Below are 27752 nucleotides of genomic sequence, written 5' to 3'. Positions count from 1 at the left end.
TTTTGGCTACAGGAAGAGGTTGGATTGACTTGGATTGACCTTGGTCAGTCTGATCACGTCTCATTGTTCCTGCTACCTAAGTACTACCCACTCATCAGACGGGTTAAACCAACTGTAAGGACAGTTAAAGTCTGGTCAGAGGAAGCGGACTTCACACTTCAGCAGTGTTTTGGAAACACTGACTGGAAGGCGTTTGCAGCCCAGGCCACCCTTGACTCTCACACGGACATTGATTCCTATACATCCTCTGTTCTGGACTTTATAAACTCCTCCATCAATAGTGTCACCTCCCTCAAACAGGTGACCATATACCCGAATCAGAAGCCATGGATGAACAGCGAGGTCAGGCTACTGCTGAAAGCACGGGACACCGCTTTCAGGTCAGGCGATGCTCGAGCCTACAGTTCATCCAGGGCTAACCTGAAGAGGGGCATCAGGAAGGCCAAGCACTGCCATAAGCTCAGGATTGAGGAGCACTTCAACAACAACTCCGACCCCCGACGCATGTGGCAAGGCATCCAGGCCATCACGGACTACAGACCCTCCAACATCACCCCCACATCCAGCGACGCTTGAGGAGCTTAATCACTTCTATGGCCGCTTCGACAGGGACAATCTAGAGACAGCCATCAAGGCTGTGCTACCTGCCGATCACCAACCCCTCACACTCACCCCCTACGACGTGTACGTGGCACTGAGTAGGACTAATGCACGTAAGGCTGCTGGCCCTGACGGCATCCCCGGGCGCGTGCTCAGTGCCTGTGCTGCGCAGCTGACAGACGTCTGGACTGACATCTTCAACCTGTCACTTGCCCAAGCAGTTGTCCCCACTTGCCTTAAAGCCACCTCCATCGTGCCAGTGCCAAAACACTCCACTGCGGCAAGCCTCAACGACTTCCGCCCAGTTGCACTTACCCCCATCATCACCAAGTGCTTCGAGAGGCTGGTCCTGGCACACCTCAAAAGCTGCCTACCCCCCACACTGGATCCCTATCAGTTTGCCTACCGTAAGAACAGGAGTACGGAGGATGCCATCTCAACGGCACTTCACTCCGCCCTCTCCCACCTTGACAACAGAGACACTTATGTAAGAATGCTGTTCATCGATTACAGCTCAGCATTCAACACCATTATTCCATCAAAACTGATCACCAAACTCGGTAACCTGGGCATCGACCCCTCCCTCTGCAACTGGATACTGGACTTTCTAACCAACAGACCCCAGTCTGTGAGGTTAGACAAGCACACCTCTTCAACCCTCACCCTGAACACCGGCGTTCCTCAGGGCTGTGTGCTGAGCCCCCTCCTCTACTCCCTCTTCACCTATGACTGCACACCTGTACATGGTACTAACACCATCATCAAGTATGCAGATGATACAACGGTGATTGGCCTCATCAGCAACAACGATGAGCTGGCCTACAGGGAGGAGGTCCAGCACTTAGCAGCATGGTGCGCTGACAACAACCTGGCCCTTAACTCCAAGAAGACCAAGGAGCTCATTGTAGACTTCAGGAAGTCCAGAGGCGGCACGCACACCCCCATCCACATTAACGGGACGGAGGTGGAACATGTTTCTAGCTTCAGGTTCCTGGGAGTCAACATCTCCGATGACCTCTCTTGGACCCACAATACCTCTACTCTGATCAAGAAGGCTCATCAGCGTCTCTTCTTCCTGAGGAGACTGAAGAAGGTCCATCTGTCTCCTCAGATCCTGGTGAACTTCTACCGCTGCACCATCGAGAGCATCCTTACCAACTGCATCACAGTATGGTATGGCAACTGCTCTGTCTCCGACCGGAAGGCATTGCAGAGGGTGGTGAAAATTGCCCAACGCATCACCGGTTCCACGCTCCCCTCCATTGAGTCTGTCCAAAGCAAGCGCTGTCTGCGGAGGGCGCTCAGCATCGCCAAGGACTGCTCTCACCCCAACCATGGACTGTTTACCCTCCTACCATCCGGGAGGCGCTACAGGTCTCTCCGTTGCCGAACCAGCAGGTCGAGGAACAGCTTCTTTCCGGCGGCTGTCACTCTACTAAACAACGTACCTCGGTGACTGCCAATCACCCCCCCCCCCCCACGGACACTTATTATTTTTTTTAATTCAAATCGTTTGCTATGTCGCTCTTCAAGGGAGATGCTAAATGCATTTCGTTGTCTCTGTACTGTACACTGACAATGACAATTAAACTTGAATCTGAATCTGAATCTGGATTGTTTTCTCTGGAACATCAAACGTTAAGGGATGGGTTGATAGCGTCTATAAAATTATTGAAAGACATTGATTGGGTAGACAGTCAGAACCTTCTTCCCAGGGTGGAAATGTTCCACCTTAGCTCTCTAGCTGAAGGGCGTAGTTATAAATTGAGAGGGAGAATGTTTAATGGAGATGTGTGAGGCAAGTATTTCACAGTATTTCACTGTAGTTGGGGGGGGGGGGGATGCAATTTGAGGGATGGTGGTGGAGGCAGATATGATGGTGGCATTTAAGATCGGCACGTGGAAGTGCAGGGAATGGAGGGGTCTGGATTATGTGAAGGCAGAGGAGATCAGTTCAGCTAGACATAGTGTTTGGCACACACATTGTGGGTCAAAGGAACGTTCCTGTGCTGGACACATTTATGTTCTATGTTCCCTTTCAGAGTCATACAGCACAGAAACAGGCCCTTTGGCTCAACTTTTCCTTGCTGAGCTAGATGCCCCATTAGTCTCATCTGCCCATGTTTGGCCCATATCCCTCTCAATTTTAACTGTCCATATACATGTCCACATGTATTTTAGAAGTTGTTATTGTACCCGTCTCATCTATCTCCTCTGACCTGTTGACTTACTCCAGTGTGCTGTGTGCTTTTACTTCCTTTGACAACTTATTCCATATACCCACCACACTCTGGGTGAAAAAGTTATCCCCCAGGTTGTCATTAAATCTTTCCCCTCTCACCTTAAATCTAGGTTTCTTTATTCCCCTACCCTGAATAAAAGACCTTGTGCATCCACCCTATCTATTCCCCTGATGGTCTTGTACACAGGCGGCACAGTGGTGTAGCTGATAGAGCTACTGTCTCACAGCTCCGGAGACCCGGGTTCGATCCTGATCTCTGGTGCTGCCTGTGGAGAGTTTGCATGTTCTCCCTGTGACCACATGGGTTTTCTTTGGTTTCTTCCCATATCCGCAAAACATTTGGGTTTGTAGGTTAATTGTATATTGTTTCCAAGATATCAGGATGGAATTGAGAAAATGGGATAACATAGACTAGTTGTGAACGGGTGATTGATGGTCTAAGTGGAATCGGTGGGCTGAAAGGCCTGTTTCTATGCTGTATCTCTATCTCGAAACCTCGATAAGATCACCCCTTAACCACCAGCATTCCAACGACAAAAGTCTTAACCTGCTCAAGGAAAGCTGTGGAGGACTGTGTTCCTACAAAAACCTTCCAGTGTTTCCTAACCAGAAGCCTTGGATGAACCAGGAGATCCGCATTCTTCTGAGGACCAGATCCCGGGCATTCAGGTCTGGTGATTCAGAGGTTGAAAAGAAGTCCAGATACGACCTTGACAAGGCCAACAAAAAGGCCAAAAAGGACTTCCGCTCAAAGCTGGAGGATGGGGTGGATGTTCGGCAACTCTGCATCAAGGAGAAAACCAGGAGGCAGCTCAAGTGACAGCGAAGTATCATTCCTTGACGAGCTCAATGCGTTCTACAGATTCAGATTCAGATTCAGATTCAATTTTAATTGTCATTGTCAGTGTACAGTACAGAGACAACGAAATGCATTTAGCATCTCCCTGGAAGAGCGACATAGCAAATAATTTGAATAAATAATAATAACTGTCCGGGGGGGGTGGTGATTGGCAGTCACCGAGGTACGTTGTCGAGTAGAGTGAGTAGAGTGAAGCTGTCCTCGACTTGTTGGTTCGGCAACGGAGAGACCTGTAGCGCCTCCCGGATGGTAGGAGGGTAAACAGTCCATGGTTGGGGTGAGAGCAGTCCTTGGCGATGCTGAGTGCCCTCCGCAGACAACGCTTGCTTTGGACAGACTCAATGGAGGGGAGCGAGGAACCGGTAATGCGTTGGGCAATTTTCACCACCCTCTGCAATGCCTTCCGGTCGGAGACAGAGCAGTTGCCATACCATACTGTGATGCAGTTGGTAAGGATGCTCTCGATGGTGCAGCGGTAGATGTTCACCAGGATCTGAGGAGACAGATGGACCTTCTTCAGTCTCCTCAGGAAGAAGAGACGCTGGTGAGCCTTCTTGATCAGAGTAGAGGTATTGTGGGTCCAAGAGAGGTCATCGGAGATGTTGCTCGCCAGGAACCTGAAGCTAGAAACACGTTCCACCTCCGTCCCGTTAATGTGGATGGGGGTGTGCGTGCCGCCTCTGGACTTCCTGAAGTCTACAATGAGCTCCTTGGTCTTCTTGGAGTTAAGGGCCAGGTTGTTGTCAGCGCACCATGCTGTTAAGTGCTGGACCTCCTCCCTGTAGGCCAACTCATCGTTGTTGCTGATGAGGCCAATCACCGTTGTATCATCTGCATACTTGATGATGGTGTTAGTACCATGTACAGGTGTACAGCTGGACCTATAACGTCCAGGTTCTACGCATGCTTTGATAGGGAGAACACCTCAAGGCTGCGTGCTCAGCCCCCTGCTCTACTCATTCTATACTCATTACAAACTTCATCTTCAAATTCGCTGATGACACCACCGTTGTTGGACAAATTACAGATGGTGATGAGTCAGAGTATAGAAATGAGATCAACCAATTGACCAAATGGTGTCAGCACAACAACCTGGCTCTCAATATCAGTAAAACCAATGAACTGATTGTGGACTTTGGAAGAGGAAAGATGAGGACCCACAATCCTGCTTATATCAATGGGATGATGGTGGAGAGAGTCAAAAACTTCAAATTCCTGGGCGTGCATATTTCCGAAGATCTTTCCCGGCACACTGATGCAATTATAAATAAAGCACATCAACGCCTCTACTTCCTGAGAAGATTACAGAGATTCGGTATGTCAAGGATGATTCTCTTGAACTTCTACAGGTGTGCAGTAGAGAGCATATTAACTGGTTGCATCATGGCCTGGTTCGGCAACTTGAATGTCCAGGAGAGGAAAAGACTGCAAAAAAGTGGTGAACATTGCCCAGTCCATCACCGGCTCTGACCTCCCCAGCATCAAAGGGATTTATTGGAGTCGCTGCCTCAAAAAGGGAGCCAGCATCATCAGAGACCCACACCATCCTGGCCACACACTCATTTCACCCCTGTCATCGGGAAGAAGATTCAGGAGCCTGAAAACTATAACGTCCAGGTTCAGGAACAGCTTCTTCCGTCCAGCCATCAGGCTATTAAACACTACAACCTCAAATAAGCTCTGAACTGCAATAGATTATTATTATTGCACCACTATTGTTTGTTTTTTGAGTATATATGTGTGTGTATATGTATATATATATATATACATATATACACATACATATATATACATACATATATATACACATGCATATATATATACACATACATATATATTTCCTCTCGTTTATCATATTGTTTCCAGAGTGCCAGATTTAAATATTCTGTTATGCAGCAGCAAGTAAGAATTTCATTGTTCTATCTCGGACATATAACAATAAAACACTCTTGACTCCCCCTATAGCTCAGGACCTTGAGTCCTGGCAATCCTCTCTGCACTCCTTTCTACTTTGGTCCTCTCCTCATTCTCCTCAAAATGCATCATGACATCAATTTTTGTATCATCAATAAACTTTATATGAGTATGGGTTTATTATTGTCACATGCACCAAGATACAGAGGGCAAAATTTGATTTGCATGCTGCCCAGGCAGTTTATACCATACATGAGGACATGAGGTGAGAGGTTGGAAGTCGGTATGGAAGGTGATGGAATAAAGTGCAGTGGATAGGATGGGCTGAGCAGAGCTAAGAGTGAGGAAGGAAAGTTGGATTGAAATGCATTTATTTTAATGGGAGGGGCCTGACGGGGAAAGCAGATGAACTCTGGGCATGGATCGTTACGAGCAACTGGGACATTGTAGCCCTAGCTAAGAGAGGGATAGGACTAGCTGCCTAATGTTCCAGGGTACAGCTGTTACAGGCAAGATAGAGGTGGTGGTAAAAGATTAGGGGTGTTGCTTTATTGATTAAGGAGAACGTCACAGTAGTAGTCCAAGATGACGTTCCAGATGGTTCGTCCAGTGAGGCTATATGAGTAGAGCATAGTAATAAAAAATGGATAATCATTTTGTTGTGAGTGTACTATAAGTCCCCAAATAGTCAATGGGAATTAGAAAAATAAATATGCCAGAAGATTGCAGGCAGCTGCAAGACTATTAGTCCCAGAGTTATCATAGCAGGGGATTTTAACTTTCCCAATATATACAAAGACTGCCATAGTGTCAAGGAATAAGACAGAGTAAAATTTGTCAAATGTGTGCAGAAAAGTTTCCTCAGGCCATATGTAGAGGGCCATACAAGGGAGTGGCCAAAGCTTGATCTACATTTGGAAATCGGAAAGGGCAAGTTACTGAAGTGTATATGGGTGAGCCTTTTAAGTTAGATTTAAAATAGTTATGCACAAAATCAAAGTTAAAATTCTGAATCGAGCAAGGCCAACTTTGATGGTATGAGACAGGAACTTGCTCAAGTTTATTCAAGTAAGTTGTTTGTGGGCGAAAGAACTTCCAGAAAATGGGATGCTTTTAAAAGTGTGCTGACAAGAGTTCAGGGCATGCCCTGTTGGAGTGCAGGGCAGGTAAGAGTAAAGAACCCTGGATTATGAGATATTGAGGCTCTGATCAGGAAAAAGAAGGGAGCATGGGACAGGTATAGGCAACTGGGATCAAGTATATCCCTGAAGGTAATCAGGGAACTGAGGAGCATACTAAACAAATCAAGAGGGCAAAAGGGAGGCAGGAGACATCTTTGACTCTTGGGTCTAGGTTTGCATTAGTTTGAATTCTGGATATGCAATCCTTTGACAAGAATGAGGCTTGTTTAGATTTACATAAAGTAAGATTTCCTTATGTGTTGATGTGTTTAAGCCCTTTCCGTATGTCCCAGAGCCCTTTACAGTCAATGAAGTACTTCCAGGGTTGTTACGGTTGTAAAATAGGAAATACTGCAGCTCATTTGCACACACTGCAAGCTTCCAACATGAGCTCAAGGTCATTATAATATGTTTTTTAAGATGTGGTTCTGGGTTAAACCCTTCATCAAAATAGTGCAGTGGGATCTATTGCAGTCATATGAAATTAGGTTTAAATCACATCTGAAAGGTATAATCTCAGGTGGCATAATTCTCCCTCGGTGTTGCACTGGAGTGTTAGTTTTTTTGCCCAAGCATTAGGATTAACATTTTATGCTATAATGTTTTGGCTCAAAGAGGAAATTAATTGAACCATGGCTCACATTTTTTATTTAGATTTGCAATTCTCCCCTCCTTAATGCCTCTAAAGATGTGTTCCAAATAATAATCTTTGAAAATGTAGCCACTCAAATAATCACGGGAGCTGACTATAAAATAGAAATTAAACTCAACCCAGCCATTTCCAAAAGTCGCTGTTAATAAAACTATTGTGATATCTGTAAATCTGAAAGTATCATGTTGAACTCATCCTCACAGCATCGCTTTTTATTATTTATTTATTTATTATTCTTTCATTGCAGGGAGAAAAACATCAAGATAGAACTAGCAATCTGTAGACCTACGAAAAAAAGTTGATATTCCAGGACAATAGTGAACACTGGCATCAATAAACGCCACAGGTAGGTTACATGACAAAAGGTGAAAGGTAAGTGAATTAAAAATGTATAGAACAAGGGAATGTAAATGTGGATATATAGTCAGGATGATGGGTGTACATGAATGAAAGGCTAGAAATGAAATTAGGATCAATGTTAGATCAGCCACGTTCTTACTAAATGGACTCAAGCACCTATATAATATCCTGCATTGGTCTTTTTCTCCCTATTTATGAACTAATTATCTCCCTTAAAGAGAACTTCAAATGATTTCAAAGAGGAATTCAGAATATGCTAATCTGCTAATCAGTTCTTGCCTGAGGTTGTGTGAGTTTGTAGGTTAATTAGCCACTGTAAATTGCCCCTAACATGTAAGGAGGGTTGCAAAAGTGGGATGACATAGAACTCGGAGGTACACAAAAATGCTGGAGAAACTCAGCGGGTGCAGCAGCATCTATGGAGCGAAGGAAATAGGTGATGTTTCGGGCCAAAACCCTTCTTTAGACTGACATAGAACTCGTGTGGACTCATTGGGCCAAAGGGCCTGTTTCCATGCTGTATCTCTAAACTAAATTAAACTCGGGAAAAAATAAAAACGCCCTGTAATAATTTGCAGGAACAATAAGCGAGTTCGGTATTCTGACTGCGCATGCCTAGGTCATAGGTCACAAGCGAAAAACACACTCTCGGCAGCCTTGCTACAGCATGGACATAGGCCTGCGCCTCATTCGCAGCCAGGATGGATCCCGGGTCTCCGGCGCCGCTTTTGCTGCCGAACCGCCACCCGTCCCCTCCCGAGTGCTCCTTCCCCTGTCCGGGGGTGGTCAGAGACGCCAGGAGTCAGGCAGGAGCGGCGCCCCCAGGTTCACAGCCAGCATGGAGAAGCAGGGCTAAATCCAGCTCAACTCTGCCTGTTAACCTACCAGCCCTACCTGGACTTATGGGAGCGACAGCCCAGGCTTACAGCCAGCGTGGAGAATCAGGGCTAACTCCATAGCTCCGGGCTGGTGTCCCGTCAGTCCAGGCAGGGCTGGCGGAGTTGAGCTGGATTTAGTGCTGCTTCTTCGCGCCGGCCGTGGGCCTGGGACGTCATTACTGTAAGTTCAGGCAGGGCTGGTAGGTTAACAGGCAGAGTTGAGCTGGATTTAGCCCTGCTTCTCCGCGCTGGCTGTAAGCCTGGGATGTCATTACCGTAGGTCCAGGCAGGGCTGGGAGGTTAACAGGCAGAGTTGCGCTGGATTTAGCGCTGCTCCTCCGCGCTGGCAGTGGGCCTCGGGGTGCCACTCCAGTCTGACTCCCGATGTCCCTGGCCTCAGGATGGGAGAGGGGGGCACTCGGGAGGGGACGGAGATGGTCCAGTGGCGGTTCGGCAGCAATTGCGGCGCCGGAGACCCAGGATCGCTCCTGGCTGCAGATGAGGAGCAGGTCTATGTCCATGCCGCAGCACGGCTGCCGAGAGTTTTTATCGCTTGTGACCTTTGACAAATCCCATGATTCCTTGCATTTTTCGGAATACCGAACTTGCTTATAGTTTGATCTTTCAGGTTTCCTACAAGCAATGGTATTTCGAAATACTATATTGAAATTCTGAGACACACCCAGACACTTCAATACTGACACATTCTCTGAAATGTCTAATTTGTAAAAGGCAATCATCCAATAAGTCAAGAGATGCAGACATGTAGAGGAACCAATGAGAGAGCAGGCTATTCTAGACTGGATATTGAGTAATGAGGAAGGGTTAGTTAGCAGTCTTGTTGCGCATGGCCCCTTGGGCAAGAGTGACCATAATATGGTTGAGTTCTTCATTAGGATGGAGAGTGACATTGTTAATTCAGAAACAAGGGTTCTGAACTTAATGAAAGGTAACTTTGAGGGTATGAAATGTGAATTGCCCAAGATAGACTGGCAATTGATTCTTAAAGGGTTGATGGTGGATATGCAATGGAGGGCATTTAAAGACTGCATGGATGAACTACAACAATTGTTCATCCCAGTTTGGTAAATAAATAAATCAGGGAAGGTAGTGCATCCGTGGATAACAAGGGAAATCAGGGATAGTATCAAAACAAAAGATGAAGCATACAACTTAGCCAGAAAAAGCAGCCTACCAGAGAACTGGGAGAAATTCAGAGTTCAGCAGAGGAGGACAAATGGCTTAATTAGGAAAGGGAAAATAGATTATGAAAGAAAACTGGCAGGGAACATAAAAACTGACTGCAAAGGTTTTTATAGATGTGTGAAGAGAAAAAGATTAGTTAAAACAAATGTAGGTCCGTTGCAGTCAGAAACAGGTGAATTGATCATGGGGAACAAGGACATGGCAGACCAATTGAATAACTACTTTGGTTCTGGCTTCACTAAGGAAGACATAAATAATCTGTCGGAAATAGCAGGGGACCAGGGGTCAAATGAGATGGAGGAACAGAGTGAAATCCAGGTTAGTCGGGAAGCGGTGATAGGCAAATTGAATGGATTAAAAGCCGATAAATCCCCAGAGCCAGATAGGCTGCATCCCAGAGTACTTAAGGAAGTAGCCCCAGAAATAGTGGATGCATTAGTGATAATTTTTCAAAACTCTTTAGATTCTGGAGTAGTTCCTGAGGATTGGAGGGTAGCTAATGTAACCCCACTTTTTAAAAAGGGCGGGAGAGAGAAAAAAGGGGAATTACAGTCCAGTTAGTCTAACATCGGTAGTGGGGAAAATGCTAGTCAGTTATTAAAGATGGGATAGCAGCACATTTGGAAAGTGGGTGAAATCATTGGACAAAGTCAGCATGGATTTATGAAAGGGAAATCATGTCTGACGAATCTTATAGAATTTTTCGAGGATGTAACTAGTAGAGTGGATAAGGGAGAACCAGTGGATGTGTTATATCTGGACCTTCAGAAGGCTTTTGACAAGGTCCCACATAAGAGATTAGTATACAAACATAAAGCACATGATATTGGGGGTTCAGTATTGATGTGGATAGAGAACTGGCTGGCAGGAAGCAAGAAGTAGGAGTAAATGGGTCCTTTTCAGAATGGCAGGCAGTGACTAGTGGGGTACTGCAAGGCTCAGTGCTGGGACCCCAGCTATTTTCCATATATATTAATGATTAGGACGAGGGAATTGAATGCAACATCTCCAAGTTTGCGGATGACACGAAGCTGGGGGGCAGTGTTAGCTGTGAGGAGGATGCTAGGAGGCTGCAAGGTGACTTGGATAGGTTGTGTGAGTGGGCAAATGCATGGCAAATGCAGTTAAATATGGATCAATGTGAGATTATCTACTTTGGTGGCAAAACAGGAAAGTAGACTATTATTGAATGGTGGCCAATTAGGAAAAGGGGAGATGCAACAAGACCTGGGTGTCATGGTACACCAGTCATTGACAGTAGGCATGCACGTGCAGCAGGCAGTGAAGAAAGCGAATGGTATGTTAGCATTCATAGCATAAGGATTTGAGTATAGGAGCAGGGAGGTTCTACTGCAGTTGTACAGGGTTTTGGTGAGACCACACCTGGAGTATTGCATACAGTTTTGGTCTCCTAATCTGAGGAAAGACATTCTTGCCATAGAGGGAGTACAGAGAAGGTTCACCAGACTGATTCCTGGGATGTCACGACTTTCATATGAAAAAAGACTCGGCTTGTACTCGCTAGAATTTAGATGATTGAGGGGGGATCTTATAGAAACTTACAAAATTCTTAAGGGGTTGGACAGGCTAGATGCAGGAAGATTGTTCCTGATATTGGGGAAGTCCAGAACAAGGAGTCACAGTTTAAGGATAAGGGGGAAGTCTTTTAGGACCGAGATGCGAAAAACATTTTTCACACAGAGAGTGGTGAATCTGTGTAATTCTCTGCCACAGAAGGGAGTTGAGGCCAGTTCATTGGCTATATTTAAGAGGGAGTTAGATGTGGCTCTTGTGGCTTAAAGGGATCAGGGGGTATGGAGAGAAGGCAGGTACAGGATACTGAGTTGGATGATCAGCCATGATCATATTGAATGGCGGTGCAGGCTCGAAGGGCCGAATGGCCTACTCCTGCACCTATTTTCTATGTTTCTATGTTTCTATGCAAATGCAGAAGTCTAATGACAGACAAGTGGAAATTTGATAGCTTAGTATCCCCTCGAATACAAGAGTCCCCATGTCCATACAACATCCTATAAATCACATCTCCAAACCTATAAAAGTCTCATCTTGTATGTGTGTGTGTGTTATTCTACCTTCGTCAAAGCTCTATGTGCTAGAGTTGAAATTTTTACAGATTCACATTTCATGCTATATTTTAAAAGTTACTCATGATTAAAGTTGAAAAAAAAAGCCGAAATGGCCAAAGATTCGAATGACGTCACAATGCCCTCACAAGGGGAGGGGGGTCATCGCCCTCTCCACCTCCCCAACAGTTTCATCACAGGGGGGGGGGGGGGCGCCATTCTGGAATGTTCTGGAAATCCCCTACCTTTGCCTGGCCCAGTCACACTGAAGATGCGGCCTCGCTCGGGTCGGCCCGACGCCTCGCTCGGGTCCACGCCCGCCCGCGGTCTCACTCGGGTCCTTGGGTCCATGCCCGCCTGTGGCCTCGCTCGGGTCGGCACACGAGGCCGCTGCCTCCCTCCCTCCCACAGCGCCATGCTCCCTCCTCACCGCCCCTCCCTCCCTCCCTCCCTCCCTCCCTCCCTCCCTCCCTCCCTCCCTCCCTCCCTCCCCTCCCACACACTTCCCATCGCGGACCAAATATGCTTTGAAAGTAATACAGCCAACTCTCTTCACCGTGGTAAAGGAATTCAATCCCACTTACAGACCAGCTGCTGAGAAAGTTATTCAAGGTCATTCTCCAACTTCACATTCCTGACAGCAGCTCAGAAACCGTGGAGACTTCAATGCACATAGTTCTGAAATATGCTCTGCCATAAAGTAATCCCTTTCGCCCCATGCACCTCCCACCTCCTGCCCAAACCCCCCTCCCCCCCACCTACCCCTACCCTCTGCCCACACACCCCCTCCCCCCCCCCACACACCTCCACACACACACACCCCTGTGCCCCACACACCCCGCGTTGCGTTGGGGGAAGGGGTGAGTGCTGGAATATTGCGGTGGGGCACTTGGTCTAGTTACTGTTAAAACACGAAGTATGCGTGCTATAACATCAGGATATGCGCTCAAGCAAGAACACCAAGCCCAGTGCCAAAGTAGTATCTAAATTGCTTTTACACACATACTATAGGACAATAACTAACTCCATATTCAATAATAAGCTTTCTACATGTTAACAAACACACAAGCTAAATGTTTAACCAAGAGACCCAATCCCAATGCCACATGAGAATCTAGGATGCCTTTACACAATTAAACTATAGAACAACAAAATGTAGGCAAGTAGATGTCAGTATATCCTTGGGGTTATCAAGTGGACACCAACCCTCACTACTGTTTCATTGAGCTCGTCCCACAACACCTTGGGATGCATCAACAGTTTGTTCTGGTGTCCCAGAACCACCTCCTCAATACCTGATCTTGCCATCTGTGCACAACTGAGTAGCTAACTATGTAAATATCTACCAAGTAAAAGAAACTACAGATGTTTGATTCAACACTTAAACAAATGCTAAACACCTGCATCCTGTCTTATATCTTAACCCTCCATCAAACAATCGTTGCGCCACTAATGTTAACCTCGCGGAAACAACCGGAAGGAATACACTAACTGCATGTTATACATTTCCATTCTTCCCCCAATTGATACCTTCTTCTCCACCAAATCCACCTGCTGTCTTGCTATGCTGTCTCTGACATCTCCTTTATGGCCTGATGCACTCTGACCGCAAATTCCTAGCTCTCCCACATGGTTGATCTCACTCTGAAACCTCTACAACCCACCTCTAATGGACGTACACTAGCTTTCTTTCCTCACTGCTCAACCTCTGCTGCCAAATCTACATATCTAAGCTTTTTCCTTTCATAAGCCTCATCCACTGAGTTCTCCCAAGGCACCGTCAGTTCTATAAAAAACACTATCGCTGACTAACTGACCATAACACTATGTGCCTGCAAACTAGTGCTAATTATTTCCTGTGGAACAACAAGCTTTCCTCCAAGTCTATCTGCATCTCCCAATCATTGGCTCCCTTTAGCTGGCCTAACTCATGCCTGTCTGAAAACTATCCCCCTGTGCCTTTCTCTCCCTCATGGACAAAATGAATAGCTACACTCAGTCCTAATGCACACTGAGTTAACTTGTGCTCTCCTCCTCTCAATTGCTGCAGCTATACACTTCAAGACTTGGTTATGCAATCAAGTATACCGACCTTGAGAAAGACTAGTCTTGCATCCCGACAACATATACCTCATGGTTGCCACCCCTGAACACAGGGAACACGTCGCGTTCTCACCTACCCATTGTTAGAGGTTCTGCGGTGATGTTAGCACATCATAAACCCTAAAATGAAACTTGCATGACCTGCCTCCATGCACCACAGGTCACTCCAGCTAAACCTCTTCTTATCTACACTGTCCCAATTTATCCACTGTCCCTGCTTAACCTGAGCCACTGCCCTTTTACATCTCACTGCTTTATCCTGATGACATACCTGCTCTACAACCAATTTCCTCCTCTCTGTTGGACCTGCCTCACTCCACACTAGTTTTCCTGTGCTGAGCCCTAGGCCTCCTCTCCCTTGCTGCACTTTACCAACAATGTCTGTCGGCCTCAGAGCTGCCTGTGCTTTATGTACTGCCTGCCTTGAGTTCCACTTCCTCCCTCTACTTGCACTTGGCACCAGATTACTAACTAAGGTATCCTTGCTCCCTGATAATTGCAACTCTAGCCTCACCTTAGCACATTGAAATTCTCCTGTTAGGTTAGACAATGGTAAATCGAGAATACCTTTCCCATATAAAGCCATATTACGAAGACACCGAGGAACTCCTAAAAATTTACTAATTTCTGAACTAATCAATCTCTCAACCCTTTCCGCCTTAGACATTGGCACCTCATATACTGTTAATGGCCACATCAACCTGGGGACTAACCCAAACTGCAAACACCACAACTTGCCTGGAATTCCTGACTTCTCTATCGTTTCTAACCCATCAATAACATCTGTTCTAAGTGATTGAACCTGTTCAGAGTTATCCAACTTCCTGTTCTACCACCGACCCAAGCTTTTAGCTGGCTTCTACTCATCCTAAAATACATTTGGACATATTGGAAATATGCTTTCATTAAATTTACTATCAATTCTGGAACTCTAAAAAAAATCAAAAGCACTCCAAATAATTCTATGCGGTACAGAGCCAGATGCATTTGCCAGACCCAAAAACACTACGTAAATCGCTTCTCTGAAGCTTGGCTGCCTGAATCTGGTGCAATATTATACCAATGTGTTCTGAGCTACCTGCAAAACCTGGGATTCCTGTTTTCTGCACTGTGGTATCTATTAACGTGTTCCTTTCTAAATAACCTGCTCGACTCTGTGCCACTATACTGAAGAAAATCTTGCCATCGACATTTGGGAGACATGTAGGCCTAAACTGATTTAAGACCATTTCTCTTTGGGAATTAAAATTCCACCTGCTCTTTGCCAAAACCTTGATATGATCTGTTTCTTCCAAACTATTCACAAGACCCTCCACAAGAATCCAAGTTTAACATACTTGGCTAATAAAGTATTATTGTATTATTATTATTAAATCAGGCGCACTTTTATATACCCAGTAGAGGGTCTCCATTCGGCCTTAGGGCTGAAGAAGCCATTGCACGCCATTTTACTGCTTCCACTTCCTTCCAATCTGGTGGCCTAACATCTATCTTATACTCTTATCTTATACTCTTATCTTATGCTGTTCTAGGTGTCAATTTATCTACATCGGCGAGACCAAGCGCAGGCTCGGCGATCGTTTCGCTGAACACCTCCACTCAGTCCGTCTTAACTTACCTGATCTCCCGGTTGCTCAGCACTTGAACTGCCCTCCCATTCCCAGTCTGACCTTTCTGGTCTCCTCCATTGTCAGAGTGAGGTCCAGCGCAAATTGGAGGAACAGAGCACCTCATATTTCGTTTGGATAGTTAACACCCCAGCGGTATGAACATTGACTTCTCTAACATCAAATAGCCCTCTCTATCCCCTCCCCTTCCCAGTTCTCCCACCAGTCTTAGTCTCTAACTACATTCTATCTTTGTCCCGCCCACTCCACTGACATCAGTCTGAAGAAGGGTCTCGACCCAAAACGTCACCCATTCCTTCTCTCCAGAGTTACACCAGCATTTTGTGTCTCCCCTATCTTATACTCTATCTCTCCTAGCGGTGGTATATCTGGAATGAAACCCATTTCCTTATCTATATTACTAACTCTGTTCTTGACCGGTTTTGGCTTTCTGTGCTCCGATTTCCGAGAATACGCCGCCACTTACGGCCGTCATTTTTGGCCACCTCGCTGAGAGCCCCCCTCCGCCGTATGTGTGCCGAGGATTTTTCCCGTCGATGAAAATTGACAGAGATATTAATGTTTTTACAAAATTCCCCATTCTCTCTGCTGCCCCTGCTGGAGGGAGGGGGAGGGACTATAAAACCAGGAAGTGGTGTGCTTCAATCAGTCTCTGCAAGTGGTGTGCCTCAATCAGTCTCTGCAAGTGGTGTGCCTCAATCAGAGCTCTGAATGACACTGACAAATGTCTACAGCACTGTGAGTAGTACCCTTAATTTGGTTTGAAAATGAAAATATGGTTAGAGGTAAAAAGGCACTGCCTGCAAATGGTGGTTTGGGTTTGGGTTGAAGTAAAAAGGCACTCTCTCTCCCCCCCCCCCCCCCCCCCCCCCCCCCCCCCCTCCCCCCCCCCCCCCCCCCTCTCCCCCCCCCCCCCCCCCCTTCCCCCCCCCCCCCCCCTCCCCCCCTCCCCCCCCCCTCCCCCCCCCCCCCCCTCTCCCCCCCCCCCCCCTCTCCCCTCTCCCCCCCCCTCCCCTCCCCTCTCCTCCTCTCCTCCCCCCCCTCTCTCCTCCCCCCCTCCTCTCCTCCCCCTCCTCTCCTCCCCCCCCTCTGCTCTTCCCCTCTCCCCTTCTCCTCTCCCCCTTTCCTCCTCTCCCCCCCTCTACTCTTCCCCCTCCCCCTCTCTCCCCCCCCCCCTCTCTCTCTCTCTTCCCCCCCCCCCCCCTCTTCCCCCTCCTTCTCTTCCCCTTCCCTCTTTTTTTGCCCCTCTCTCTCTCCCCTCTCCCCTCTCCCCTCCTCCCCTCCATTAGCGTGATGCTGCATGCCGCCTCCCCCCCCAACAACCGCACGTTGGGGGAACAGACCCAACGGGTCTGCACTTGGTCTAGGTCTTTTCTATATCTGAGTATTTACAGGTAGATAAAAATGCTGGAGAAACTCAGCTGGCGAGGCAGCTATGGAGCGAATATGTAAAAATGTCCTTTTTACATATTCCTTGAGCTCTTCCTTTGAAGCTCTGAACTTTCCACCGTTTTCCAGACCAAACATACTTTTAACAAATTTAAATGGATCCCCATAACATGCTGACCTGACTCGCTCCTTCTTCCTTCTCTCCCCCAAAAGGTGTTCTGCCCTCAGTTTTTCTAACCGACTTCTTAACTCTTCTTCCTTTTAACCTTGCTCCTAAACTCATATCCTCTCGCAATGAAGGCCAACATGCCATTGGCTTTCTTCACTGCCTGCTGTATCTGAATACTTAAGGGCCTGTCACACTTGGCCGTCATTTACGCGACAGGCCGGCAGTGATTGACGCACGACGGTCGCGCGCGTCCGTACAGCTGTCTGGAGCGTGTGATGTTATTTGAAGATAGACACAAAATGCTGGAGTAACTCAGCGGGACCGGCAGCATCTCTGGAGAGAAAGAATGCGTGATGTTTCGGGACGAGACTCTTCTTCAGTCTGTAGAAGGGTCTCGACCTGAAACGTCACCCATTGCTTCTCTCCAGAGATGCTGCCGGTCCCGCTGAGTTACTCCAGCATTTCATGTCTATCTCCAATCGTCTTGGACCCGCTCTGGGAGTAGGGGGCAGATCCGGATCCGCAACGGCCGTGAGCCCCAGTCCGAGCTTGGCGATCGTTTGCCTGCTTATGCTGCTGTTGGAGGTGAGACGTTGCGCCACGCCAGGGTCTTGGGCCTGTCCCACTTTGGCCGTCAGTTACGCGACAGGCCGGTGGCGCGAGAAGATTTCATGCAGGACGAAGTCCACACTCCTCCACGCCACTCCACACTCCTCCACACCACTTCATGCGCCCATACGGCGCTACCCACGCACTACCCACGCACTACCCACACGCTACCCACACGCTAGCGTGAATGACGGCCAAGTGGGACAGGCCCTTTACTTTCAGTGACTGATGTACAAGCACACCCAGGCCTCGTTGCACCTCCCCTTCTAATCTGACACCATTCAGATAATAAACTGCCTTCCTGTTCTTGCCACCAAAGTGGATAACCTCACATTTATCCACATTTTTCTGCATATCCCATGCTTCTGCCCACTTACCCAACTTATCCAAATCACCCTGCAGCTTCATTGCATCCTCCTCACAGCTCACACTGCCACCCAGGCTTGTGGCATCCGCAAACTTGGAGATGTTACATTTAATTCCCTCGTCAAAATCGTTAATATATATTGTAATAGTAGAGAGTACATTGGCTGGCTGCATCATGGCTTGGTTCGGCAACTTGAACGCCCAGGAGCGGAAAAGACTGCAAAACATTGTGAAAACTGCCCAGTCCATCATCGGCTCTGACCTCCCCACCGTCGAAGGGATTTATCGGAGTTGCTGCCTCAAAAAGGCAGCATCATCAGAGATCCACACCATCCTGGCCAGACATTCATTTCACCCCTGCCATTGGGAAGAAGGTATCGGAGCCTGAAAACTAAAGTCCAGGTTCAGGAACAGCTTCTTCCCTCCAGCCATCAGGCTATTAAACACTACAATCTCAAATAAGCTCTGACCTTCAATAGACTATTATTATTATTATTATTATTATCATTATTATTATTATTATTATTATTATTATTACACACAGAATTTTATTTTCTCTCTCGATTATCATATTGTTTACAGTGCGCTATGTTTACATATTCTGGTTTATCTGCAGCAAGTAAGAATTTCATTGTTCTATCTGGGACACATGACAATTAAACACTCTTAACTAAACAACAGGGGTCTCAGCACCGAGCATTGCGGCACCCCCACTAGTCACTACCTGCAATTCTGAAAAGGACCCGTTAATTCCTACTCTTTGCTTCCTGTCTGCCAATCAGTTCTCTATCTATGTCAATACCCTACCCCCAATGCCATGTGCTCTAATTTTGCACATTAATCTCTTGTGTGGGACCTTGTCAAAGGCTTTTTGAAAGTCCAGATACATCACATCCACTGGCTCTCCATGATACAATTTATTTGTTACATCCTCAAAAAATTCCAAAAGATTAGTCAAGTAAAAATTCATGCTGACTTTGACCGATCCTGTCACTGCTTTCCAAATGTGCTGCTATAAAATCTTTAATAATCGACTCCAGCATCTTCCTCACTACCGATATAACCCTTCCCAGTTTTATTTATCACCAGACAGGGATGAACAATTTCTGGAGTTCATTCATGCGGTTTTCAAATCTTCGCCATTGCATCTCCACTGACAACCCTTTAAGTATAATTTGCCAGTCTATCTAGGGGCGCTGCACTGGCAGCAGCCTCTACCTACAGCCTGTCTGTCATTTCTATCTTTTTTTTAATTTTCTGTTAGTCCAAAGTCTGTTTTAGGGGGAAACTTTAACTTTTCTATGTGGGGGAGGGTAAGGGGGAAACCGTCTCCCAGTCTCTTCCTGGCGGGGACGCGACTATTTCTCCGAGTCGCGTCCTCGTCCCCCACCTCACGGCCTACCACCTGGATTGGAGCGGCCTTTCCTGCCGGGGACCGGGAACCGGACCGGGGCTGCTACAGCGGCGGCGCAGCGCTGGAGTCACCGCGGAGCGGGCGATGCCTACCTGGGTCGCCGTTTGGAGCTCCGGAGCGTTGAGCCGTTGCTCCAACATCGTGGAGCTCTGGTGCGGAGAGCTTCCAACGCGGGCGGCGCTGAACAACATCGTGGAGTCCTGGGGCGCCTTGCAGAGGGCCTACAGCAGCAGGTCTCCAGCCGGTGCAGCCTACGGACTTTGGAAGCCGCCGACTCCGGTAGGAGGGGGCCGACTCTGTGCCCACGCCGCTGAGGACGTCCTGAAGCCCCGACGTCGGACTTGTATCACCCCGGCGAGCGGTCCTGGACATCGGGCCGCCCGTAGCTGCAACTGCGGAGGGCTTGGGGAGGCCCTGACCACGTGGAACAGTGGAGGAAGAGACTGACTTTGGTGCCTTGCCACACAGTGGGAAACTTTCATTCTGCTGTGTGGGGATGTTTTATGTTAAATTCTATAGTGTGTTGTGTCCTTTATTTTTATTTTTATTGTATGGGAATTTCATTTCACTGTGCCATCTAGCACATGTGACAATTAAATCTATCTCTATCTCTATCTCTATCTATCTTAGCCAATTCCCGTCTCATACCTTGAAACTTTCCTCTATTCAAGTTCAGGACCCTTGTCTCTGAATTAACCATGTCACTCTCGATCCTAATGCAGAGTTCTACTATATTATAGTCACTTTTTTTCTTACTCGTGGACATTTTTCATCAGGCTGGAAAAAAACGTCCCGACTTATCTGAACGCCCGAGTACCTACGGCTGGCATAACGAGCCGCTACGATATATCCACAGACTCCTTCGGTCTCCTATGTTACAAACATTCTGCGGGATTGAAAACTCGGGAGAATTTGTGAATAACTCAGGTGAATTTGTGAATAACTCGGGAAAGTGGGACAGGCCCTTAACTGCGCATTTAATTCATCCACCTTATTTCGAATGCTCCTCGCATTAAGGTACAAAGCTTTCAGGTTCGTTTTTCTTATCTCCCTTCTACCTTTTGCTTCTGTCCTCCTTTTATGGCCCTCTGTATCCTTTCATTAGGTCCCATCCCTACACCTTTCCTACACTCTCTTTCCCGTTAGCTGCACGGATTCCTTCCTTTTGTGTCCCCTTGCCACTTAACTTAGTTTTCAGCCCACCGCTCTTCTCCCTGACTGGCAGATTAACCTCATCACCATCCCCCTCTACTGCGCTTGTTCTCTCCTCATCAGTTACAGGCGTAATGGTATCCTGCAATCTGTGGTTTTCTACCTGTCGCTGAACTTCATTTGGCTGACTTTTCAAGAAGTACTTATCAATGCTGTGTCCCTGCACTTCATCAAACAAGCACTTCTTCCTTCACTGATGTATTCTGAGGCCCTTTGCTATTGTTACTTTCCGCCAACCACAAGAACAAACCTGGAGCTTATTTCCCTCTACCACGGAGTCCCTGTCCTTCATTAATGTTCTAATCCTGCTCATAGTCATTTCCCTTCCATTGTCTGTAGCCGGGCAATCTATTTGTCAGTCTTCTTTTGCCCCTGCTCTCCCTCACTAGGGGTATCTTTCCATTATCCGTCATAACTTTTTTGGGTTGCAGCAGTTCTGTTTACAGACTAGGCCATTGCTGCAATGGGGTGCTCTTCTAAGTCCAGCAAACAAGTTCTCTGATATTTAATCAATCTCCCCCATTTGTTCCTGTACCCTATAGAGCTCTTTTGCAAGCAAATTATTTTCTTTCAAATGTGGTGGATTCTGTTTCAACAGTGAATTGTTCCAGAAAATACTACATCTTAAGCATTCTGCATAATTAGTTCTTCATTTATTTTTAAATTGTCTTGTAACGTATATCTTTTTATTGCTAACTTGCTGAGCAATCTTATTGCTAACTTGCTGACTAATCAAAATAATTGATCACAAACTATCCAATCATAATCTTTCAGAATTTTGGTGACTGGTTCATTTTCTATGATTTAACATTACATATCTGTCAGGACTCACTCAAGTTGATTGAGCAGGTTGTTTAAATGAAAAGGAACGTCTGGCAAGTTGGATCTTTTTAAAAGTGTGCTGACAAGAGTCTGGGGCATGCATCTTCCTGTTAGAGTGAAGTGCAAGGCTTGGGTGATGAGAGAAATTAAGGCTCTGGACAAGAATAAGTAAGAGGCATGAGGCAGGTATAGGCAGCTGGGATCAAGTGTATCCCTGGAGGAGTTTCAGGAACTGAGGAGCACGCTAAAAAAGGAAATCAGGAGGGCAAAAAAGGGACAGGAGATAGCTCTGCAGATAATATTAAGGATAATCCTAAGAGATTATATGTACATTAAAGGAAAAAGGGTAACCAGAGAGGGAACAGGGCCCCTCAGGAATCAAAGCGGTCAACTCTGTATGGAGCCACAGGAGATAGGCAAGGTCTTCAAACAGTATTTCTCATTTTTACTGCGGAAAAAGACATGGGGACCAGGGATTGGGGGAGTCAATGGAAATGTCTGAGGGCAGTCAGTATTATGATCGAGGAGGGTGCTGAAGATCCTAGAGCGTGTGAACCTAGACAAATCTGGGCCTGATCAGATATTTCCGAGGATGTTGGAAGCTAGGAAGGAAACTGTAGGTGCCCTGGCTGAGCTGATGTTGCATTTTAGGGACTCAAACCAGGGCAGGACCTACACAGTGAATGGCTGGGCTCTGAGTGTTGCAGAGCAGAGGGATCTAGGGATGCAGGTACATAACATTCACTCACCAACACTTCAGTCACTTGCCCATCACAATTTCCTTGGAGTAGATCCAGCTTTGCCCTCTCTCTATTTTAATAAGCATTATATTGTATTATATATATTGTATTATATTGTGTGTCCAGTAATAAATAAAAGCATTCCAGGGCTCTCTAATCGCATTTTAAAATCATTTGTTTGAAGTTCACTCAATAAATGGATATTATGACATACAATATGACATACAAATTCCCAATGAATTTGTATGTCATATTTTCACAGTAGGTTGTTTAGGAGTACAGAGATGCACATAGAAACATAGAAACATAGAAACATGGATCCTAATTTTTTTTAATTGTGGTCTTATTCTCCCTTCTTAAGATTAATTGCAAAACACACTAGCAATACTTTCCATGAATCAGATCCTGTGTGTCACATCTTGGCACTTTTTGTGCCATTAAGTATTTCTCAGAAAACATTAAAAATCTATCTCAGGATGGACAGGAATAATTTAGATTTGGATACCTTTGTAACATTTGGATTTATTTTCTTTGCTCTGTGCAATTGTTTTCAGCTGAACTCAAAAGGATTCCCATGTTGCTTTTACCCAAACAGCCATGAGTATCATACTGTCCCCCATGAGGAGCCAAGAGCCGGATGCAATGCCAACAGACGCATCTCCCATGATCACAAACATTACCCCTCTAGAAGAACCGGAGGAGGGGAGAAGGGTAAAAGAATTTGATGTTATCCAGCGCTATGAGAAGCCTCCCCCACTTCACACTGGCGCAGATTGGAAAGTGGTCCTACACCTGCCAGAAATTGAAACATGGCTTCGAATGACATCAGAGCGAGTTCGAGACCTTACCTATTCTGTGCAACAAGATTCTGAGAATAAGCATGTTGATGTTCACCTGGTGCAGCTAAAGGTAAGAAAGTGCTTTGCCCATGTAAACTCTTAACCAGAATTAAAATCGATTTTTGGTTGAACTGAAACTTCGATATTCAAGTACAGTTTAATCCATTTGGCAGTATAAGTGCTCGGTTATGAGCCAGATACAGCAGATGTGATTGGAATCGGATCAGCCATTATTGGTGCAGCTCTACTATTTAGAAACCACAACTGGGACACATCAAGGCACTGTAATTAGCAGTGGTTCGATTTAACAGAAATCCAGGTAATCCAAAATCTGTTATGTTGAATTATCTCCACCAAGAATCATAGTTTTCACAGAAGCCTCTGGCCCATTCTACCTAACTGGTGTTTAACAATGTGTTTCAACAGCAAATAAAAAGTGGTGAAGGAATATTGGATGCAAATTAATAATAGAATTTCATTAATTCTGGTGGAAAATCTTTGCTATAGCATAGCTGGAATTAGAAATAAAGGATAACCTATATTTTTATCATGGCTAAAAATAGAAATGATCCTCTTGGCATTTATTACTGAAGTATATCGATTAACATAAAATTTGACCAATGATTTAATAACTAATTTTTATGACCTCAAGTTTTCAAGGTCTGTTCGTTGTCACATTACCAATTAAGGTACTGTGAAATTCAAATTACCTGTCATTGCCTTTGGAGAACATATTTTGCCAATAATTTCACCTGAAGACCATCGCATTCCGTGGAACATAAAATCAAGAGCCAATGTCGACAGAATTCTCAAATGTAAATCTAATAAATTGGTACTGGCAGATATTTAATCATCAAGTGCATCACATTTTTAACTCGCCCCTTTACCACCTGATGTTCATACTGGCATGTTCTTTAACAGTTTACAAAATAGAAATCAAAGCCAAGGATCCTGACCATTATTTTTCCTAGCCTTTCTGTCGAAGGTTGATCTGAAATTATTTTAGGTATTTATTTTGTTCAATCTTGAAAGCTGATTAACAATATATAATAGCGAAGTTCTTTACAGTGTTAACACCGGGAAAAGAACATGAACAATTGGTAATTAGCAAATACAAACTATTATATTCTCATTGCCCTGCACTAATTATGCCCTGTTATATTTTGTCAAGTACATTAGAACACAATAGATTTTGACATTTGGAACCTATTTAAATAGACATTTTGTCATTAACGCACCCACTGTTGGAAAATTCAGTCCAGTGCACAATGTCATTGAAAGTGGAAAGAAAAAATGCTATCTCTTTCCATAAACTCTACAAACTTATCATCCGAGAGCAAAGTTGAATTGAATCGCCACTGCCTACTCTTTTGAGGGAGATCTGGAAGGGACAAGGCCAGAGCAATAGGGGCATGGTCAGAAATGACAATACTCTCATAGTCACAGGAATGAATCAGGGGTACAAGTTGGTTATCAAGAAATAAATAGTCAATTCTAGAATACGTATGATGGACATGTGAGAAAAATGAGTATTCCTTATCTTGTGGATGTAAAGAGCGCCACACATCACAGACACCATAATGGGAGAGAAAGGCTTGGATGAAACAAGCTGATTTACTTACTCTACTGGGGTTAGTAGAGGATTGGTCTAAAAGAGGATCTAAACAACAATTGAAATCACCACGGAGTATAAGAGAGTGTGTGTTCAGGTCTGGAAGTAATGAAAATAACCGCTCGAAAAAACATACATCGTCTACATTAGGGGCATACACATTGAGAAATACTACCAGTGTTTTGTATAATTTTTCAGTCACAATTACATACCGACCAAACTTGTCAGAGATCACATTATGTGACTCAAAGGAAATGTTCGCGCTGATAAGGATTGAAACTCCTCTGGCTTTGGCTTGAAAGGAAGAGTGGAACACCTTCACCTCTATAATAACATTTTTGCTTATCTAAATAGCCCCCAAAAAAAATATGGCTATGAAGACTGAACATCAACTTTGGAATAACTGAACAGTGCAAACACTAAACTGTGTCAACAGTGAACTAAATGATTATATGTAACCGAAAACTCACATGGGTTAACATGTCCTTAAAAATATGATTGCAGCTTGAAAGTTACTTATTGGCGCATAAAAGCTTTTAAAGAGCCGAAGTTAGAACGCAACAGCACACAAATATAGGGCCAGGCCATATGTGGTAACAGCACACAAAAATCCTGCTGGAAATTGTTTCTAATTTACAGTGCACATATAGTGATATTTGGCTGTAGCCATTTTATATGTATCTTAGTAAACAAATAAGCAGCACACCCGGATGAATGAGCACGTTCAGTCATGTAAAAAACCACAGACGTTAGCTGACATGCTGCACGTCGTGCCAAGAGGTACCAAGCTATACAGTGTTACCTCTCATCCAGTTGGTTCAAAGTCCCTAAACAAAATCTTTATGGGGGTTTAGGTGACCTAGGGAGGCTGCCGATATATTTCTGCGTCTCCTCGGCTGAGTTTATCCACTTTCTGGCTCCACCGGACAACGTGAGACGGAATCGAGCTGGATATAGCAGAGCAGGCTTTAGTCCCAGTTTGTAAAGTTCTGCCATGGCATCTCTGTACTCTGCCCGCTGGCTCTGAACTTCAGGGCTGTAATCCTCCACAATCCGAATTGGTTTGCCGTGAAATTCGAGTTTCCATCTCCGCCGTGACTCTCTGATGAGGAGATCCTTCGTCTGGTACCGATGCAAGCGGAGAATGACTGGCCGCTGTCTCTGGCCGGGGGCAGGTTTAGCGTTTAGGGAGCGATGGGCTCTGTCGACTTCTGGAGGGGATGTCTACGTCTCCCGAAAACCTCTCGCAGCAAACTTGAAAAAAACTCAGTGGGCCGCCTTTAGCTTAGTATTGTCACCACTCAGAGTGGAACAAATGTTCTCAAGGTCGACGACTCGCTGGTTAAGGTCCTCTGCAGAAAGTTCCAGGGACGAGACACGTTGATCATGGTCCTCCACTGTAAGCTTAATTTGATCTAACTTTGAGTTGAGCCGACCAAACAAAGTTCTAAACTCGGTGGCTAGTGCCACTTGATGTTGTTCGAGCGGCGTGGTAATGGCCTCCAAGCTAAAGACAGCGTCCTCCTTTTTGCTCAACCTTGTACCCTTCTAAGCTATTTAGAGAGACGGCCATACTTACTCAAAAGAAATGTCAGACGAGTAAAAAAAAGCTGACTTCGTTCTGGTGTAAAAGTTAGAGGGCGGAATGTTCTGTTTGCCTTTATTTGCTTCAGTTTTATTTGTTTGTGTTATTTATCACATTGTAGCTTTTGAAAGATTCAAGCGGTTATCAGCCGCTTTCTAATGGCTGAATCGGTCCGTTCGTGGGGCCTTTCATCGCCCGGCGTGACTTAAAATCAAACTGCTGCATTGAGGCGATCGAGGCTCCCGATGTTGAAGCCCCCGCAGACAGATTTTAAGCTGCGCTGGGCGATGAAAGCTCCCTATGTTACCATCCACAGGGCCCACGGCCGAAACCTCCAAAGCCGTGTGTGTGTGTGTGTGTGTGTGTGTGTGTGTGTGCGTGTGTGTGTGTGTGTGTGTGTGTGTGTGTGTGTGTGGTGTGTGTGTGTGTGTGCGTGTGTGTGTGTGTGTGTGTGTGTGTGTGTGTGTGCGCGCGGGGTCACCCATGTTTGATAATGATTTTCGCCCCTGGATACCACAAAAACAGGCTCTTTGGCCCACAATGCGTGTGCCGAACATAATGAGGCCAACCGTTATTGACCTGCACACAATCCATATCCCTCTATTCCCAGCATATCCATATGCCTATCTAAACATTTCTTACAAACTGCTGTCATATCTGCCTCAATCCCCACCTTCCTGGCAGTGTTCCAGGTACGCACCCCACTCTGTTAAAACCCCCCCAGCCCTTTTGCCCCTCTCACCTTAAAGCTATACCCTCTCGCATTTGATTTTTTCATCCTGGGGAAAAGGTTCTGACTGTCTATTCTATCAACATCTCATAATTTTATATGCTTCTATCAGATTTCCTGATATCTCCTGCGTTCCAGAGCAAATAATCTAACTCTGTCCAACCCTGTTGGTAATACCCTTTAATCCAGGCATTATTCTGGCAAACCTCCTCTGCACCCTTTCCAAAGCCTCTCATCCCTCCTCTAATGAGGCGACCAGAACTGCACCCAATTCTCCAAATGGAATACATAATTTTTAATTTGCAGTCAATGTATTAGAAGATGGCCAGTGCTGCAGCGGTAGAGCTGCTGCCAAACAGTGTCAGATACCTGGTTTCGATCTTGACGACGGGTGCTGCCTGTAGGGAGTATGTAAGTTCTCTCTGTGACTATGTAGGTTTTCTCCAACATTCCAAAGATGTGCAGATTTGTAGGTTAATTGGCATCTGTAAATTGTCCTTCATGTAGAAAATTGCCATTACATTTAAGTGAGAACGTGCTCTATGAGTGAAATTGGAG

General features: G+C 45.7%; 1 protein-coding gene across 2 annotated transcripts in view; it reads left to right on the top strand.

The window, feature by feature from the left end:
- Positions 1-27752, top strand: part of akap6 (A kinase (PRKA) anchor protein 6) — a 370946-nt gene that overhangs the window by 44326 nt on the left and 298868 nt on the right. Inside the window, exons 2-3 of one of the 2 annotated variants that reach the window (XM_055640567.1) lie at positions 7696-7794; positions 23024-23337. In XM_055640567.1, the coding sequence (XP_055496542.1) occupies positions 23026-23337 (312 nt within the window). In that variant the 5' untranslated portion in view covers positions 7696-7794; positions 23024-23025. Of the gene's footprint in view, positions 1-7695; positions 7795-21486; positions 23338-27752 lie in introns of those variants that run through there. The other variant, XM_055640568.1, reaches the window with a different exon arrangement.

This window comes from Leucoraja erinacea, chromosome 9 (genome assembly GCF_028641065.1).
Source record: "Leucoraja erinacea ecotype New England chromosome 9, Leri_hhj_1, whole genome shotgun sequence".
In the NCBI taxonomy this organism is placed as follows: domain Eukaryota; kingdom Metazoa; phylum Chordata; class Chondrichthyes; order Rajiformes; family Rajidae; genus Leucoraja; species Leucoraja erinaceus.
This window is presented reverse-complemented; position numbering and strand designations above follow the sequence as displayed.